Source organism: Colias eurytheme, chromosome 12 (genome assembly GCF_061535395.1).
Source record: "Colias eurytheme isolate Ceu_HAF_F1 chromosome 12, ilColEury1 Martin Lab GWU primary, whole genome shotgun sequence".
NCBI lineage: Eukaryota > Metazoa > Arthropoda > Insecta > Lepidoptera > Pieridae > Colias > Colias eurytheme.
The window spans coordinates 4,039,760-4,054,365 of record NC_142991.1 but is presented as its reverse complement, the minus strand read 5'-3'; the positions used below and the strand labels follow the sequence as shown (position 1 = coordinate 4,054,365).

General features: G+C 34.0%; 1 protein-coding gene and 2 pseudogenes across 2 annotated transcripts; 2 read left to right on the top strand and 1 right to left on the bottom strand.

The window, feature by feature from the left end:
• Nucleotides 1-6,336: 6,336 nt before the first annotated feature.
• On the top strand, nucleotides 6,337-8,424 carry LOC149903907 (mpv17-like protein 2 pseudogene; annotated as a pseudogene). Its single transcript, XR_016457348.1, has 2 exons — nucleotides 6,337-6,441; nucleotides 7,487-8,424. The product of XR_016457348.1 is annotated as a mpv17-like protein 2 pseudogene (transcript).
• LOC149903908 (mpv17-like protein 2 pseudogene) lies at nucleotides 6,762-7,400 on the top strand (annotated as a pseudogene).
• A 350-nt stretch (nucleotides 8,425-8,774) lies between the features above and the next one.
• On the bottom strand, nucleotides 8,775-13,406 carry LOC149903906 (uncharacterized). Its single transcript, XM_090108248.1, has 10 exons — nucleotides 13,155-13,406; nucleotides 12,846-13,018; nucleotides 12,347-12,409; nucleotides 12,120-12,260; nucleotides 11,053-11,316; nucleotides 10,586-10,730; nucleotides 10,117-10,258; nucleotides 9,825-10,017; nucleotides 9,469-9,607; nucleotides 8,775-9,244 (listed from the first exon to the last, which is right to left on the bottom strand). The coding sequence occupies exons 1-10, from the start codon at nucleotides 13,404-13,406 to the stop codon at nucleotides 8,885-8,887; spliced, it is 1,872 nt and encodes a 623-aa protein (XP_089964374.1). The 3' UTR covers nucleotides 8,775-8,884.
• Between the last annotated feature and the right edge of the window lie 1,200 nt (nucleotides 13,407-14,606).

The window sequence follows — 14,606 nt, the reverse complement described above, 5'->3', positions numbered from 1 at the left end:
TATGTAAGGCCGTATTCAAAAAGAAAGCTGGAAACTTATAAGCGCTTACCGGCGCTTGTCAGGGGTTGACTTTAGAAACGTGCGGCACGAATTTCGGCGCGATTTTAATTTTTATCGATCGATAATGATGCCCCGAAACATACATTAGCGGCTTTTCGTGAGGAAACGTGTAATTACAGAGAAATCTTTTTTTTTAATTTTCGAGATTATGTTCAAAATTGTTTGAGTTACATTGACAAAACTACAAGAATTGTGTTTGAAAGAGATAAGAAATGTCTTAATGTACATATTAAAAACCATAGTTCATTCAAAAGCATGTTGCTGAGTGGACAACAATTCATATGGATTATTGGCGAGCATATGATTGTTTGGGGATATGGATATGCTCATAAAAAGTTAATCACTCAGACCCAGACAACCTATTTGTTGCCCCTGACCCATTTGAGTCCCAGTGGCATGATGTAAAAAGATTTTTAAAAAAAGATAACTATAACCACCCAGCAAACTTCGGTGATAATATTATAGAATATGTGGAGACGCTCGGTGGAAAAAATAAAATGGATCCATTCATTGCCATTGTAAATTGTATCAAACATGTATACAAGATTTGAATAAATAATTATTTAAAAAAATGTTTTTATTGTATGTATATTGCACACAAATTGTTAATCACAGAACCGAATCTGTCCACCCCGATTCCACGTGGTACTTGTCTGTCATACACTAGAGTGTATTAAAAAAGTCGGAGGCGCGGAGGAGCGTGGCGCCCGCGTGTGCTGAGGAGCAGGCAGAGTCAAGCGAGCCATAGTGGCTGAGGCTGGTCGCCAAAGGCGACCAAAAAGCCGAAGCTACGAAGGCGAGTGAAGACTCCTGCCTGCAACGAGGTACACGGGGGCAAGCGCCACGTTCTGCAGCGCCGGAGCAGTCAAGAAAGCCCATAATCTTCGATATATTTCTAACTACATCACTACATACATGGTATAAAACAAAGTCGCTTTCTCTGTCCCTATGTCCCTATGTATGCTTAAATCTTTAAAACTATGCAACGGATTTTGATGCGGTTTTTTTTAATAGATAGAGTGATTCAAGAGGAAGGTTTTAGTATATAATTTATTATGTTTTAGACAAAGCGGGCGAAGCCGCGGGCGGAAAGCTAGTATAAATATAATCTCAAAAAAATATAAAAAAAAAATAGAAGGGGGGGTTTCCGCACCCCCCCACTTTATAGGGGGTCTCTCCTTACCTCCCCCCTCCCTTTCCCTCCCCTCCCCCCCCTTAATTCGTGCCGCAAATTTCTAAAGAAATACCCTTGTCAGCGCTAGTTCGTTCTACACAAAGGGGTAAAACTGTACATTATAGGGCGTGGAATTTGGGGGTAGTGGGGGGTGGAGAGAGGGGGGGTGGGTACTAGGAACTTCCCCTGTAAAGGGGGGGGCGCGAAAATTAATAGTTTTCGAGATATTTACAAATTAAGTTTTGGTCCGCCTAAAGCAAAGGGGGCGCAAAGTAAGCCCCCTTTGCTTTAGGTATTTTTTTCCAGTTCCACATTGATCTGAAGCAATTAATATTAATTATTACTTTACAATAATAGTTTTCAATACTAGTAATATTGCATTAGCTCTTTGATTTGAAATATGACAGATTTAATGTAATAGACATTAGTATGACCTGTAGTTTTTTTTTTGTTTGAGTGGGAATCGCCCTAAAGTCGCTTCTGGCACTCGCCGGCCGCTGCCGCGGCACGCTCGCTTCGCTCGCTCGGCTCGTGCGGCAGTTCAAATGTTAACCTAACACGCTCGTCGCTTCGCTCCTCGCTACCTATTTGTATGCTAAAAGTAAAAGTTTAATAGTTTTGTACAGTTTTAGGGCTTAACAGGAGTACGCACGAAACGATCTCGACTGAAAGGCGGCAAACGAACGGTAACTGAAAATGACGTCGTTATTGTTTTGTTCCACGGTGCAAAGCGTACAATTAATATTGGACAGCGCTAGTCGTCCGCTAAACGGATGAATAAAATAAATTAGTCGTCCGATTACCGGATGAATAAAATAATTTAATCGTCCGATAACATCTATTTATCTATATAGTTAGGTTATCGGGGTTTCTTTAGAGAACTGCCGCACGTATTATAGGTTTTTTGTGGGGGGAGGAGGGCACACGTAGGTATTTGATTTTTTTTTGCGCGTCGACGGAGCCCCGCTTCGCGGGGCTCCTATTTCTGTGTAGTTTTTTTTTTAAAGAAACCTAACCTAACCTAACCTAACGGCTAACCTAACCTAAACTAGATTTTTTTTTGCGCGTCGACGGAGCCCCGCTTCGCGGGGCTCCTATTGCTGTGTAGTTTTTTTTTTAAGAAACCTAACCTAACCTAACCTAACGGCTAACCTAACCTAACTTGATTTTTTTTTGCGCGTCGACGGAGCCCCGCTTCGCGGGGCTCCTATTTCTGAGTAGTTTTTTTTTAAGAAACCTAACCTAACCTAACCTAACCTAACCTAACCTAAAGGCTAACCTAACCTAAACCTTTTTTTTTTTTTTTTTTTTTTTTATAGTGGGGAAATCTTCGAAAGATACCCACGGCCCCCGGGGATGGAGCCAAGGGTTATGTCGGATTCTTACCGACTAAAACCCCACTGTGTTCCGTCGACCCGCGCAGTTAGCCGGGGCCGCGGGTACTCTTAGAAATCGTCCACGACCCTGGCAGCGGACGCCCGGTTACGGGCCCACCTCCGTTACCACCTACGGCTGCGCGCGTGCGCGCCTCCTCCTTCCTCTGCGAGGCGGCATGAGCGGAACACGTCTCATGTCACCTCACTGCCCCGGACGATGGAGCATGTAACCTAACCTAAACCTAACCTAACGAATTGAGGGTGAATATCTCCGCCATTTTTGATTTTAGAGAAAAGTTGTTCCTATAAAACATGCTTATATTAGCGTTATCTTTACGATAAAACAATAATAAATAGGTGTTAAAATGACACCAACTCCATCAAAAGTCCTGCGCCCCCTTTGCTTTAGTCCAACCCAACTAGCTTTAGTGTTAAAAGGTTATCTAGTAATCCGAATAATCGGACGATTAAATTATTTTATTCATCCGGTAATCGGACGACTAATTTATTTTATTCATCCGTTTAGCGGACTACTAGACACTTCGATTAATATTTTTGTTAAATTATAAATTGCGAATATTAATAATTTTATTTTATTTAATCTATTTTACAAAAACTATACTTAATAATAATTATTTTTAATGTTGTTGTTAAAAAATATACAAATTTCATAAATAAAATTTAAATTATAATATTTTTTTTGTTAGATAGAAATGTTTTACCTGAAATGAAACGCGTTTGACAATCGCTGTAGGTCAATTTGACACTGTCATAACAGTAAGTTCGCGTTTCAAAGATAAAATGGAGTAAAATTTTCCGATTTTCAAAAATTCGTGACTCAAAAACAAAAAGTTTTCGCGCTGTGAAATTTCAGATTTAGGTTCCATAGGACAATAGCTAACCACAAAAAAAATTACGACTCTCAACTCCACGCCCTATAATGTACAGTTTAGCCCACAAAGGAAGCAGTTTGAAGCAGACCAAGACAAATTTTATATGGCAGCGCCCAGTGCTGACCAGCGCGTGTTGATGCTTGTCGGCGCCGTTCAGCGCTTCTCGGCGCGTGTTCATATATATTTCTGCGCGGGTTACCAGCGCTGACAAGCGCCCGTAAGCGCTTATCAGTTTCCAGCTTTCTTTCTGAATACGGCCTAAAGCCGCGTTTCCATATGCAAGAAACAGTCAGAACAGTCCGACAGTCTGTCTGACAGTAGCTTGCACAGCTTGCATGTCATTCCGCGTTTCCACCTGCAAGTAGACTTGCAAGTTGCTGTCAGACAGACTGTCGGACATTTCTCGCGGAAGTTTTCTTTATGTATTGAATGTACCGGATCTTACATTTTGCAGTAAAGCTGGATCGGTTTGTACTTTTTAGTGGCAAAATCGGACGTCAACTTCAGCAAGATTTGGTTTTTATACCGTGTCTTAAATACCACTCGCATTTGGCCGGTTTTTATCAAATAACTATACCTATTCGTAAATAAATAATTTATTGAAAACTAATTTTGATTTGCATTTATCTGATAATATATCACCCAATACACTCTTAATTCCTTTTTTAAGCTGGTGGACGCGAACTGGGTAAAACGCTTAATTCTGCTGTTTGCATAAATAAATAAAAACTACATGATATTTCCAACACAATTATAGAAAGTAAATATTAAAATAGACTATGTAATGAACATGTTACATAAATTTTGCATTGAAATGTGTAATGGAACAGTTTTAATTTCTCCTTCAAACTTTCCAACTGCACAAAGTGGACGCGAACAGGCATTATTTGAGTCGGCACAGAGAACAGTAAGAACAAAGACAAATTCCCGACTCCCGTTGGGAAACCTCTCTTTTCCGGTTACAGAGTTACCGGGTCTTACCAATTTTGGTTAACTTCCGCTTTTATGAAAATAATGAAAATAGCAACGAAAACTTATAAAAAATACTAAATACCAAATTTTATCAAATCAAATATTTTGTGTACTACACAAGTACCTACTACATTACTTGCTCTGTGATTTTGTGGATACAACGTCTTGTAAGAGTCTATTAATCTAGTTATTAGTTTATTATAATTCTATAACCACAACGATAAGGTATGTTTAGAGATTGATTTAAATATACCTAACTAAGATTTTTATGATAAAAACTAAGGATAAAAAAAAACCACAAAACAGACTGTAAATTATAAAATATGGTAGTCAACTTGTCTATGTTCAGTATCTGTGTTCAGCTCAGAGCGTTTTCACATTATCCGATCCGATATCGGATATCGGACGCCGATAGCCGATATCCGATAACGGATACAATTTGCCCTTTCACATTGTCCGATAAAATCGTTCCGATATCATCATGAGTGTTGCCAGAAATTTTTAGAGAAAACTAAACTAAATTGCCAGTTGATAAAAAAAGGTATAATTTAAAAAAAATCAAATGTTATAAATCATAGTTGTACATGTACATTAAAAATAACTACGATAAAGAAAAACAACTTCAAAAAAGAAAAGTAAAATATAAAAAAAGATTTGATATCGCAAATTACTGCATATTATTTAGATGTGCTATTTACTAAATAGTTTTGATATCGGTCATTTGTATAACATAATAATATGTATATTGTATACTTATGTTAACACATTATAAATTAAATAAATTTATATCAATACCTAATACAACCTAGTATTAGTTAATAATTTTAGTAATACATATTAGTAAATACCTTTCAAAATCTATTAAATGTATTTTTAGCAAGACGTACCTAGTCATTTAGTCATTTTTTCACTACATACATTTATAAAGGTTCATGTAGTACCTATGATAAATTTATTAAGTGATACAATCTTTGTTCACATTTTCTTTTCTTTTTCTTATTATACTGTAATATCCTAAAATAATATTGTCACTCGTTAAAATATATTTGTAATATGATTGTTGTAATTTCCTGTAAGTAAAGATACATAAATTATTTTATTCTCATAAACAATTATTTTAGACTTAAGAATTTTCAAACTTTGTTGTAAATTCAAAATAAAAATAAAATCGGTGTGAAATCTCCTCCTTTTTTTGAAGTCGGTTAAAAACAAAGCACTCAATCAAGGAGCGAGGCAGAATGAGATAAAATAAAGATGATAGACACTAATGTTTTCGAAGATAGATATTTGAATTTAAGAACGCAATATATTATTTTTGTTTACTTCAGTTCAGCCAATTGCCGTATATGTATTTTAATACGGCAAATAAAAATACCTGCCGTATAAATCGTATTTTAAATGCCTATAAATACTTAAATGTGTGTTTTCTTAATAAAAAAAGGTTTCTTTTAATAGAAAGGGTTTTAGGTTAAAAGCAAAGAATTTTTTTAAAGATTGAGCGCCCTATAAGACTGAAAATACACAAACTAGTGCTTTTTTGCTGTTGGTATACTGCCTTTTCGAAAATTGAGTTGGCAACACTGAACATTATCGTCCGATAGCCACTGGGAATATCGGTGTCGGCTCCGATATCAGATATCGGACCGGACAATGTGAAAGACAGGCACATATTTCATACATTTTACTTCCCTCCGATATCGGATATCGGCTATCGGCTTCCGATATCCGATATCGGATCGGATAATGTGAAAACGCTCTTACAGTTCAGCTCAATTTATTTTTGGCTATTTTTGGATCTAGTTGACACTTGACAGTTGACAGGCAACAGCAAGTGATATTGGCTGAAATTGATCCATGTACATAGTTTGTAGGTTTTATATAGTTTATTTTTTCACGTTAAATTTTTAGGTTAGGTTATGTATTTTTGTGAAGTGTGGGCAAAAAAGCAATATATTAATTGAATACTGTAAGTATTATAGTAAAGTGATATCAAAGTATTTTATATTGATTTTTATTGTAGTATAATGATTAATTATTTATATTATTCATTTATTTCGTCAAATATCTATATTTATCTACGAAATGTAGTCACAAGATTAGAATGGGTGTATTTATATAATTTATATAATAAATATATACTTAATGCGTCTTTCGTAATTTAGCAACTTTAGAAAAAGCCTTCATAATTAATAATTAAGTAACATTGGTGATAGGTAATATATTTGCTGCCCAATTATTTATTTGTGAGCAATTAGAATAATATATTGTTAATTTTTGAAGGAATTACCTTCGATGAAGATATTCAATGACTCTTAGAAGATTTTTTCTTAACGGATATAAGATTTACAAGTTGGCAATAAAAAGAGCATTCAGTAGCAAGAATTTATTTTATACAAATGTTTTCCTTTCCATTGGAATATCCACTACTGGAGATTTCTTAGAACAATGTTTCGAATTGTACACTAAAGAAATAGATAAATTAGACCATGCAAGAACAGCGCAAATGGCATTTTCTGGAATGACTGCTGGTGTTATATGCCACAATTGGTACATTTTCCTTGACAAAATTATCATAGGCCGCACATTTGATATGGTCATTAAAAAGTTACTGCTCGACCAGTTCATATGTTCCCCCATAGTTATCATGTCATTCTTTGCCACTGTTGCTATTTTTGAAGAAAATCCTTTTGAGAATTTCACAGACGAAGTGAGAGATAAGTTTTGGATCTTATATAAGGCTGAGTGGTATGTGTGGCCTCCAGCACAGATCATTAACTTCTATTTTTTGCCCACTAAATATAGAGTATTGTATGACAACACCATTTCATTGGGCTATGATATCTACACCTCTCATATAAAACATAGTAAATCAATCAAACATTCACATAAGGAGCATAATGATAAAGCAGATAAGACATAGAATTATGCATGTTGTAAAATAATAAATAAAAAATTTCAATAAAAACTGTTTTTATTTTAACCTTATTCATGTTAATTAATTTTATTTCCAGATACATACAATGCAAGCCATAGGTGTTACTTGGAGAAAAATAGCAACAAACATACGGAAATCCAGTTCGATAACAAGGTTAAAGAATATAGGGACGGTCGCTTTCAGTAATAAATATTTGCTGTACACCAATGTGACCATTTCTATAAGTTTATCTGCAGTGGGTGATTTATTAGAACAGACCTATGAAGTGTATACAAAAGATATGGACAAATATGATTTCAAACGGACTATGCATATGGGATTTTCTGGTGCAGCTGTAGGCGTGCTGTGTCACCACTGGTATAAAGTGCTAGATAGGTTTATTATAGGCAAGACTACAGACATGGTGATAAAGAAACTACTTTTAGACCAATTGATATTCTCTCCAATAATGATAGTCACATTTTTCGGAAGCTTAGCCCTGTTAGAAGATAATCCTGTAGATAATTTTAAAGACGAAGTAAAAGATAAATTTGTCACACTATACAAAGCGGAGTGGATGGTGTGGCCGCCAGCACAAATAATTAACTTTTATTTCCTGCCAACTAGATTTAGAGTTTTATACGATAATACAATATCTCTAGGATATGACATTTATACCTCACAAGTTAAGCATGGCAAAAATTTTAGAAGTAATAATACAACTGACAAAAAATTGTCTTGATGTTTAACAAATCGTTAGGTAATTAATTAATTAATTATTATTACTTAATTGTTTACTAAATGTAATACTTTGTACATTGTTCTTAAGTAGGTACACCTAATGGCACATTATTCTGATAATGTCATAGTCAATTGCTAGGGATGTAAATAAATATTATTAAGAACTTATAGCTCAGCTGCTGTGATCATGTACAATATATTTTATATTTTCAATAATACTTGTTACCATAAGATATGAAATATCAAATATTGTTACAATAGATAGGTACATATCAAATATACAAACTAATTAATTGTTAAATGTCGTTTTATTTTAATACTTATAAGTATTGTGTTTAAACGTAAGAAATTTATTTATAAATTTAAATTTTAATCTAATTTTAATTATTTTAACTTTAATGTTTTATTGTGAAGTTTTAATGTCCAAGTTATGATGTCCAAAATGTAATTTAAATGAAAAAATATATACTTTTTCTACTGTTGTAAATTGATTTCATCAGTAATACATATTTAACTGACAGAATTTCATAGTAAGATCGTTAAAATAAAATCATAAATGAGGAAATCAGTGCGTATATTTAATTATTACTTAATTTAAGATTGCAATTTAATTATATAAGCTAATGAAATGTTAATTAATTTTTATTATGTGTACATACTTCACAAAATATCAAGTTTTTCCTTAAACCTGTTATTTAATGTGCGTATGAGTAAGGCGCGGATAACTGATTAGCTATTTATACATACTATTGAATCAATTTGGAGTCAAAAACCCTTCATCGTTGGGAGAATTACGTTTACTTTTCAAATTATGCAGCACGTTGCGTACAATGGAATCTTCATAGATTTTATCGGGCCAAGATTCTGACCGTCTGTTTAATCCGGTTTCTTGTAAAGTCGGTAAATGACTCGCTCTGGGAGTACCAATGTGGGATCTGTATGACCGTCGCTTTTGTAGTCCTAGTAATGAAGTTAAAAGTTTATCTAATGTTGCTATGTCGTTAATATTTGAACCTCTTGGAGGTTGTAGTAATTTCGGGGAAATTCCTCCAGATACGACGCTCGAGCGCACTGAGGTTGGCGTTCTTGGTTGTAGACCAATAGTACGAATAACCTGAAATGAAAATTCATTTATTGGAATCATTTCTTCACTACATTGTACAAAACAAAGTCGCTTACTCTGTCCCTATGTAGGTATGTATAATCGCGAGCGATTGAAGAAGAAGATTTATATGTATAATTTATTAGGTTTTAGACACGGCGGGGAAAGAGGCGGAAAGTTATAAATAATTGGGATATTATGTAGTTTCTGAAATCTACACTGTGCTGAAAACAAACCTCGTCCGCAGTATGGCTTTGGTAACTCATACGTTTCACTTTTCTATAAGTTTCGTCATCTAGCGCCTCCTGCACAGCTGCTTCTAGCTTTTCCTTCATTTCGTCGTCTTCAGCTTGATTCATCTCGCCCATCACGAGCCTAAATAATGAATGAAAATAATAATAATTTATAATCGTAAGTAGGTATCAATTTTTAAAATAAAACTCCGCTATTTTCCGTTGAAACAGCATCATGTAACTATAAGTTAATAGTCATTAGTGCTGGTATAGCACACTTCACATCATCTATCGAACTATCTACGATTTCGTAGACTACGTTTTAAGATATTATAAGACAATTTTGTATTCTCTCTTACTCAGCTGTATCATCATCCGATTTGGCATTGCTTTTATTAGCTTCACGTGCGACTTTTATGTCTTGTTCCCAAAATCTTCGCAAATCTGGCGTAGATGTGTACGGCGCTGCAACTTCTTTTATTTTGAGAAACATTATAGCTGTTATAAATATGCATATTACGTTAACAATTGTTAAGCAACAGCTCACTATTCCTGAAAAAAAGAATCCTTTTAATAACGTACTACTGTATTGAAAATGAAATCTGTAAGTGGCTCCAGGATATTCTTCAAAGAAGGTTTTATAATTATTACCGTTTACGGCGAATTCAATTGGTAAATAATTATGATAAAGCGGTTCGTAAGATGAGTTTCCGTAATAAGGTTCTCCCTTCAAATGGGGAATTTTTGTCCCTGGGTACAGAAGCCATATACAGGCCAAAGCCCAATATAATCCCTGGAAATAATTAACTTATAATTTCACTTGAATGAGTAGGTAAGTAAGAGAGTAGAGACTAATTTGAAATCATGTTATATTTGTAGTTACTTAGTTAAAATTATAACTTTGATAAAAATTAAGTTTAAAAGAAGTAAAAAAAAGTAGATTAACACACGTGGGACAGGCTTTCACAGCTTCGATTAGTATGAAAATGCAATGCTAAATGTGTCAAATAGGCTATCAGATACCTACATTATCTGCAAGCGGTAAATAAGCCTCTTATCTTGCTTGACAAAAATATAATCTATCGAAGCGTTTTACTAGATAGATTATATATTTACGTACACAGTTAACTACTGGTGGTAGCAAAGACGCAGATATAGCAATGCCGATGAGTGGACCTGCACTTCCCTGCAGGAGGGCCAGCGCTACGCCAGTGCCCGATGTAAGGGCCCATAGCACACCCATCCATAACGATCTTACATTACCCCTGCAAAATAATGATAGTTTCTCAAGGCTTTATTACTATTTGCTTGTTATTTACTGATTTATCTAGTAAAATTTTATGTAAAGATGTTGTATTTAAATAAGGTAAAAAAATAATTGATGGTCATGTATCGGCTATTTATTATTAGAATTGGCTTAATTATTACAACGGACGGGATTTGAATCTTCGAGAGTTAAAGTGCCAATCGTAGCACTAAGGAAATGTAGCATATTTTGGCAAAACTGATTAAAAATGGGAACTTCAGTATTAATGTAATGTAACTAACTACTGAAATATTTTAATTAAAGTATACTGTAAAATTTACCGAGCTTTCATCTCCTCCGTAGGCCAATCGCCATACCCCCATGGCATTTCTGTTGTACCCAATATCAAACCAAAAATAAATCCAAACAGCAAAGATGCAAGCATTCCGATTATAAGGCTTTCAAAACCGCTTTTCACAAGGCTTCTATCGGCTATTATAGTTCCAAAGGTAATTGACATGACGGGGCCCATTAGGGGAGAGACCAACATGGCAGCAACTATATTTGATGCGTTATTTTCTACGAGACCAAGTGCTGCAAGAGAACTGAAAAAATACAGGAAAGTACCTGAATATAACGAATTTGCTATGAAATAATTTGATTCCAGGTTATTATTGTGTAAATGTGTAGGAACACTATCTAAAGGTATAACCTAGTTCACACAGAAAATAAGGATCTCGCGTGACACAGTCGTATGAATACCTTCATAAGGATCGTATTTTATATTTTCTTTGAAATATAATATCTACAAGCACTAGGTACGTCTATAAAGGTAAGAATTTATGAAAATGAAAATCAATATGAATAGTAGGTTTGATATTCAGAATGACTCTCTGATAGTCATCTAGATGTAGATAGGTATAGATAATTGCTAAGTAAAGATTTACTTAAAATTAAGCTACTGTCTCATTTCAATTCATTTTAATATCTCTCTTGGAATTAATAATACCTATGTCTCAATGTCTCCAAAGGAATGATTTAATCTTTCAGCTACGACAATAATGCACTTGATAGTATCGTCCGTCGATCGATATCGTAAAAAAAGTAATAAACTTGACTCAAAACTGCAAATATTTTTCCATCATGCAAAAACGGTTTTACGCATGTGAATTTAAAATTGTAAAAAGCATGTTCATTTGCACTTGTAATATCAAATATTAATAGGCTTGATGTGGTGAAGAAATAAATAACTTAATAATAAACTTAATTAGCACATTTAAATGAAGAAAACTTGGGTTATGTGCCGATATACCGGGGCATGGACCAAAAAAACTAGGTATAGTTTTTGGTCCGGGGTTATCCAGATACCCTTGGTATATTGGCATACTTACTGCATTTTAACACTTACTCAGCTGTAATAATTAGTGTGAGATAATCAAACGACAGTTCACCACCACCTCTTACACCGTCTACCACTTGCTTGACAGTTAACTTCGATCTAATTGACTCTACAAACTGCCGCCATCGCCTTGCGTCTTCGTTTTTCTTTCTATTTTATAAAAAAATAGTTAGGTATTTAGTTATAACTTATAAGTATACCGAGTAAATTGTTAAATAATTATTGAATAAACTTACAGAATGCAATCATCATCTCTTGCAATTTCTATTGCCGAATGTACAACGTTGCATGGAAGGACACTAGAAAACATTCAATATCTGTTTTCAAAAATTTATTTCGAGAGCTCTTACGGGCTCTAACCAACAACAAACTTTTGTAAATTTTAGAGCTCTCAATCATTTTAAGTACTTCTATCAAAATGTTTAGTAAGCAAGGGGTGAAACTGTTAAAGTTAATATAGTTAATAAAATGTGGCTCACTAACACAATATTTTACAGACGACGTTAATACGATAGTGTTGGGACTGGGAGTCATGTTATTTCTGTCACGTTTTTGTCTTGATGGGTCTGAAATTCTAACCAGTTTTCAATTCTAGTCTAGCCTATCTTTACCTATATTTCAATGTATGTCTCACATAAAGGTAATCAGGCTTATGACCTTTGTATGTTATTATAATAATTAGTAGTTACAGTTAGTAGTAGATAATACCTACAGATATTTTCTAATAAACCTTACCTAACAATAGATTTACAACATACTCCAATACCGAGTTGAGTAAGGCAGTGAAGCATCGTCTCACATTTATCTCCAGTAGAAAGCGGGAAAATTACTTCAAAATAATTGCCCATTTCATCGCTAATCCACACTACGTGCTCTACATCAAGTTTTCTTAGTAATTCATGTAAAATCTTGAAAAGTAAAATATATAAAGGCGGCTTAAAAATTCGCTTCGTCAGTCAGTATTTTTAAACGATGTAAAGCTGCGTTTAAAATGAATAAACAGCTTGCATCTTTTAAAGTATGCCGTCGAGCTATAAGACTTACATTTTCCATTGTAATCAGTTCATCGTCTTCCCTTATTTTTTCCAACTTGTGGTTGTAGTAAACGTCATTATACTGATGTTGAGTCAAATGTATAGGTATACTTTTAGCCTTTTTGTTTCGCAGTTCCACTTCCAATTTACATTTTTTCATATCGGACTCTTCTAACGATATTAATTCTTTTGGTTTGCCATATTTCAATACATGTTCATAGCTACTTGTCGGAATGCACACAATAAAAATAACACCTGGCATTTTAATGTATTGAGATGTAGCTGATTTGTGACTTACTGAAAACATTTTCAATGTCTTTTATATAAATATGCAAAAGATAATTTAATTATTAAGCAATTATCAGCAATATATTATTTTTGCAGTAAGTCTGTTAATTGCATGACTAATATGTCTACTAATATAATATTATATTCACTAACCAAGGATTGTAGTATTTGTAGTAACTACTTTGAAAGCCCGTCGTAGTAAAAGGCTTTCTTTTGTAATACGATAACTTAGCTCTACCACTGCAGCTCTACATACATTTTAAATCAATACGAAAATGAGGTATCTATTTAAATATCGTTATATCTTGTGTTATTATATGTACTAGGTAACTATATATATACGTTACTTTACGGGTACAATTATCGACCTCGTCTCATTACTCCTAATTAAAGACTTCCCCTATAAATGGAGCATTCACATGTTTCATAGAGAAGACGAAATGCATCATTGAGATGCAGACACGTGAATTATTCATAGGTCGCTTGCGTCACTTGTTTCTTGAAAAATAAATTTGCGAATCGTATATAAATATATTATTACGAATATATTTACGAATATATTTAATGCTACAGATAGATATGTTATAACTTAAAATCATATTAGCAAAAGATAATTTAAAAAGAATTTCTTATTTCTATAATTATCTACAATAAAATATCACAATAAGTCTTCTCATTTCTGATAAAAAATAAGGAATGTTTATGAACCTTTTACTTTACGGTAGAAAGGTAAAAGGAAACATAAAAACCATGACCTAGAACAAACAAAATTTACGACTGCCAACCACAAACTCGCGTGATGAAAATATTAGAAAAAAACATTGGTATTTGCAGAATGGACGAATATCTATAGACGGCATGAAATACTGATGGATTCCTAGTTTAATATAGTTATTTATCTATAGCGTTATTATGAGGTTCTTTGACCTACTAACATAGCTGAGGGTTTGGGTTCGAATTCTTTTACGTTGTTATTGTAATTGGATTTGTTCTAGACTGTATAGTGTATAGGGTATCACGCTAACAGGGGATCGGTGTCACGACCCAATTTCCAAACTCTTTGGCTTTTGTAACTCTTTTAAAAGCCTAACACTCGGAGGTGTCTGATACTATCTGATCAACACACAATAACAGCTCTTATTTCTGAATCGAACCGATACACGTATAGAAACAC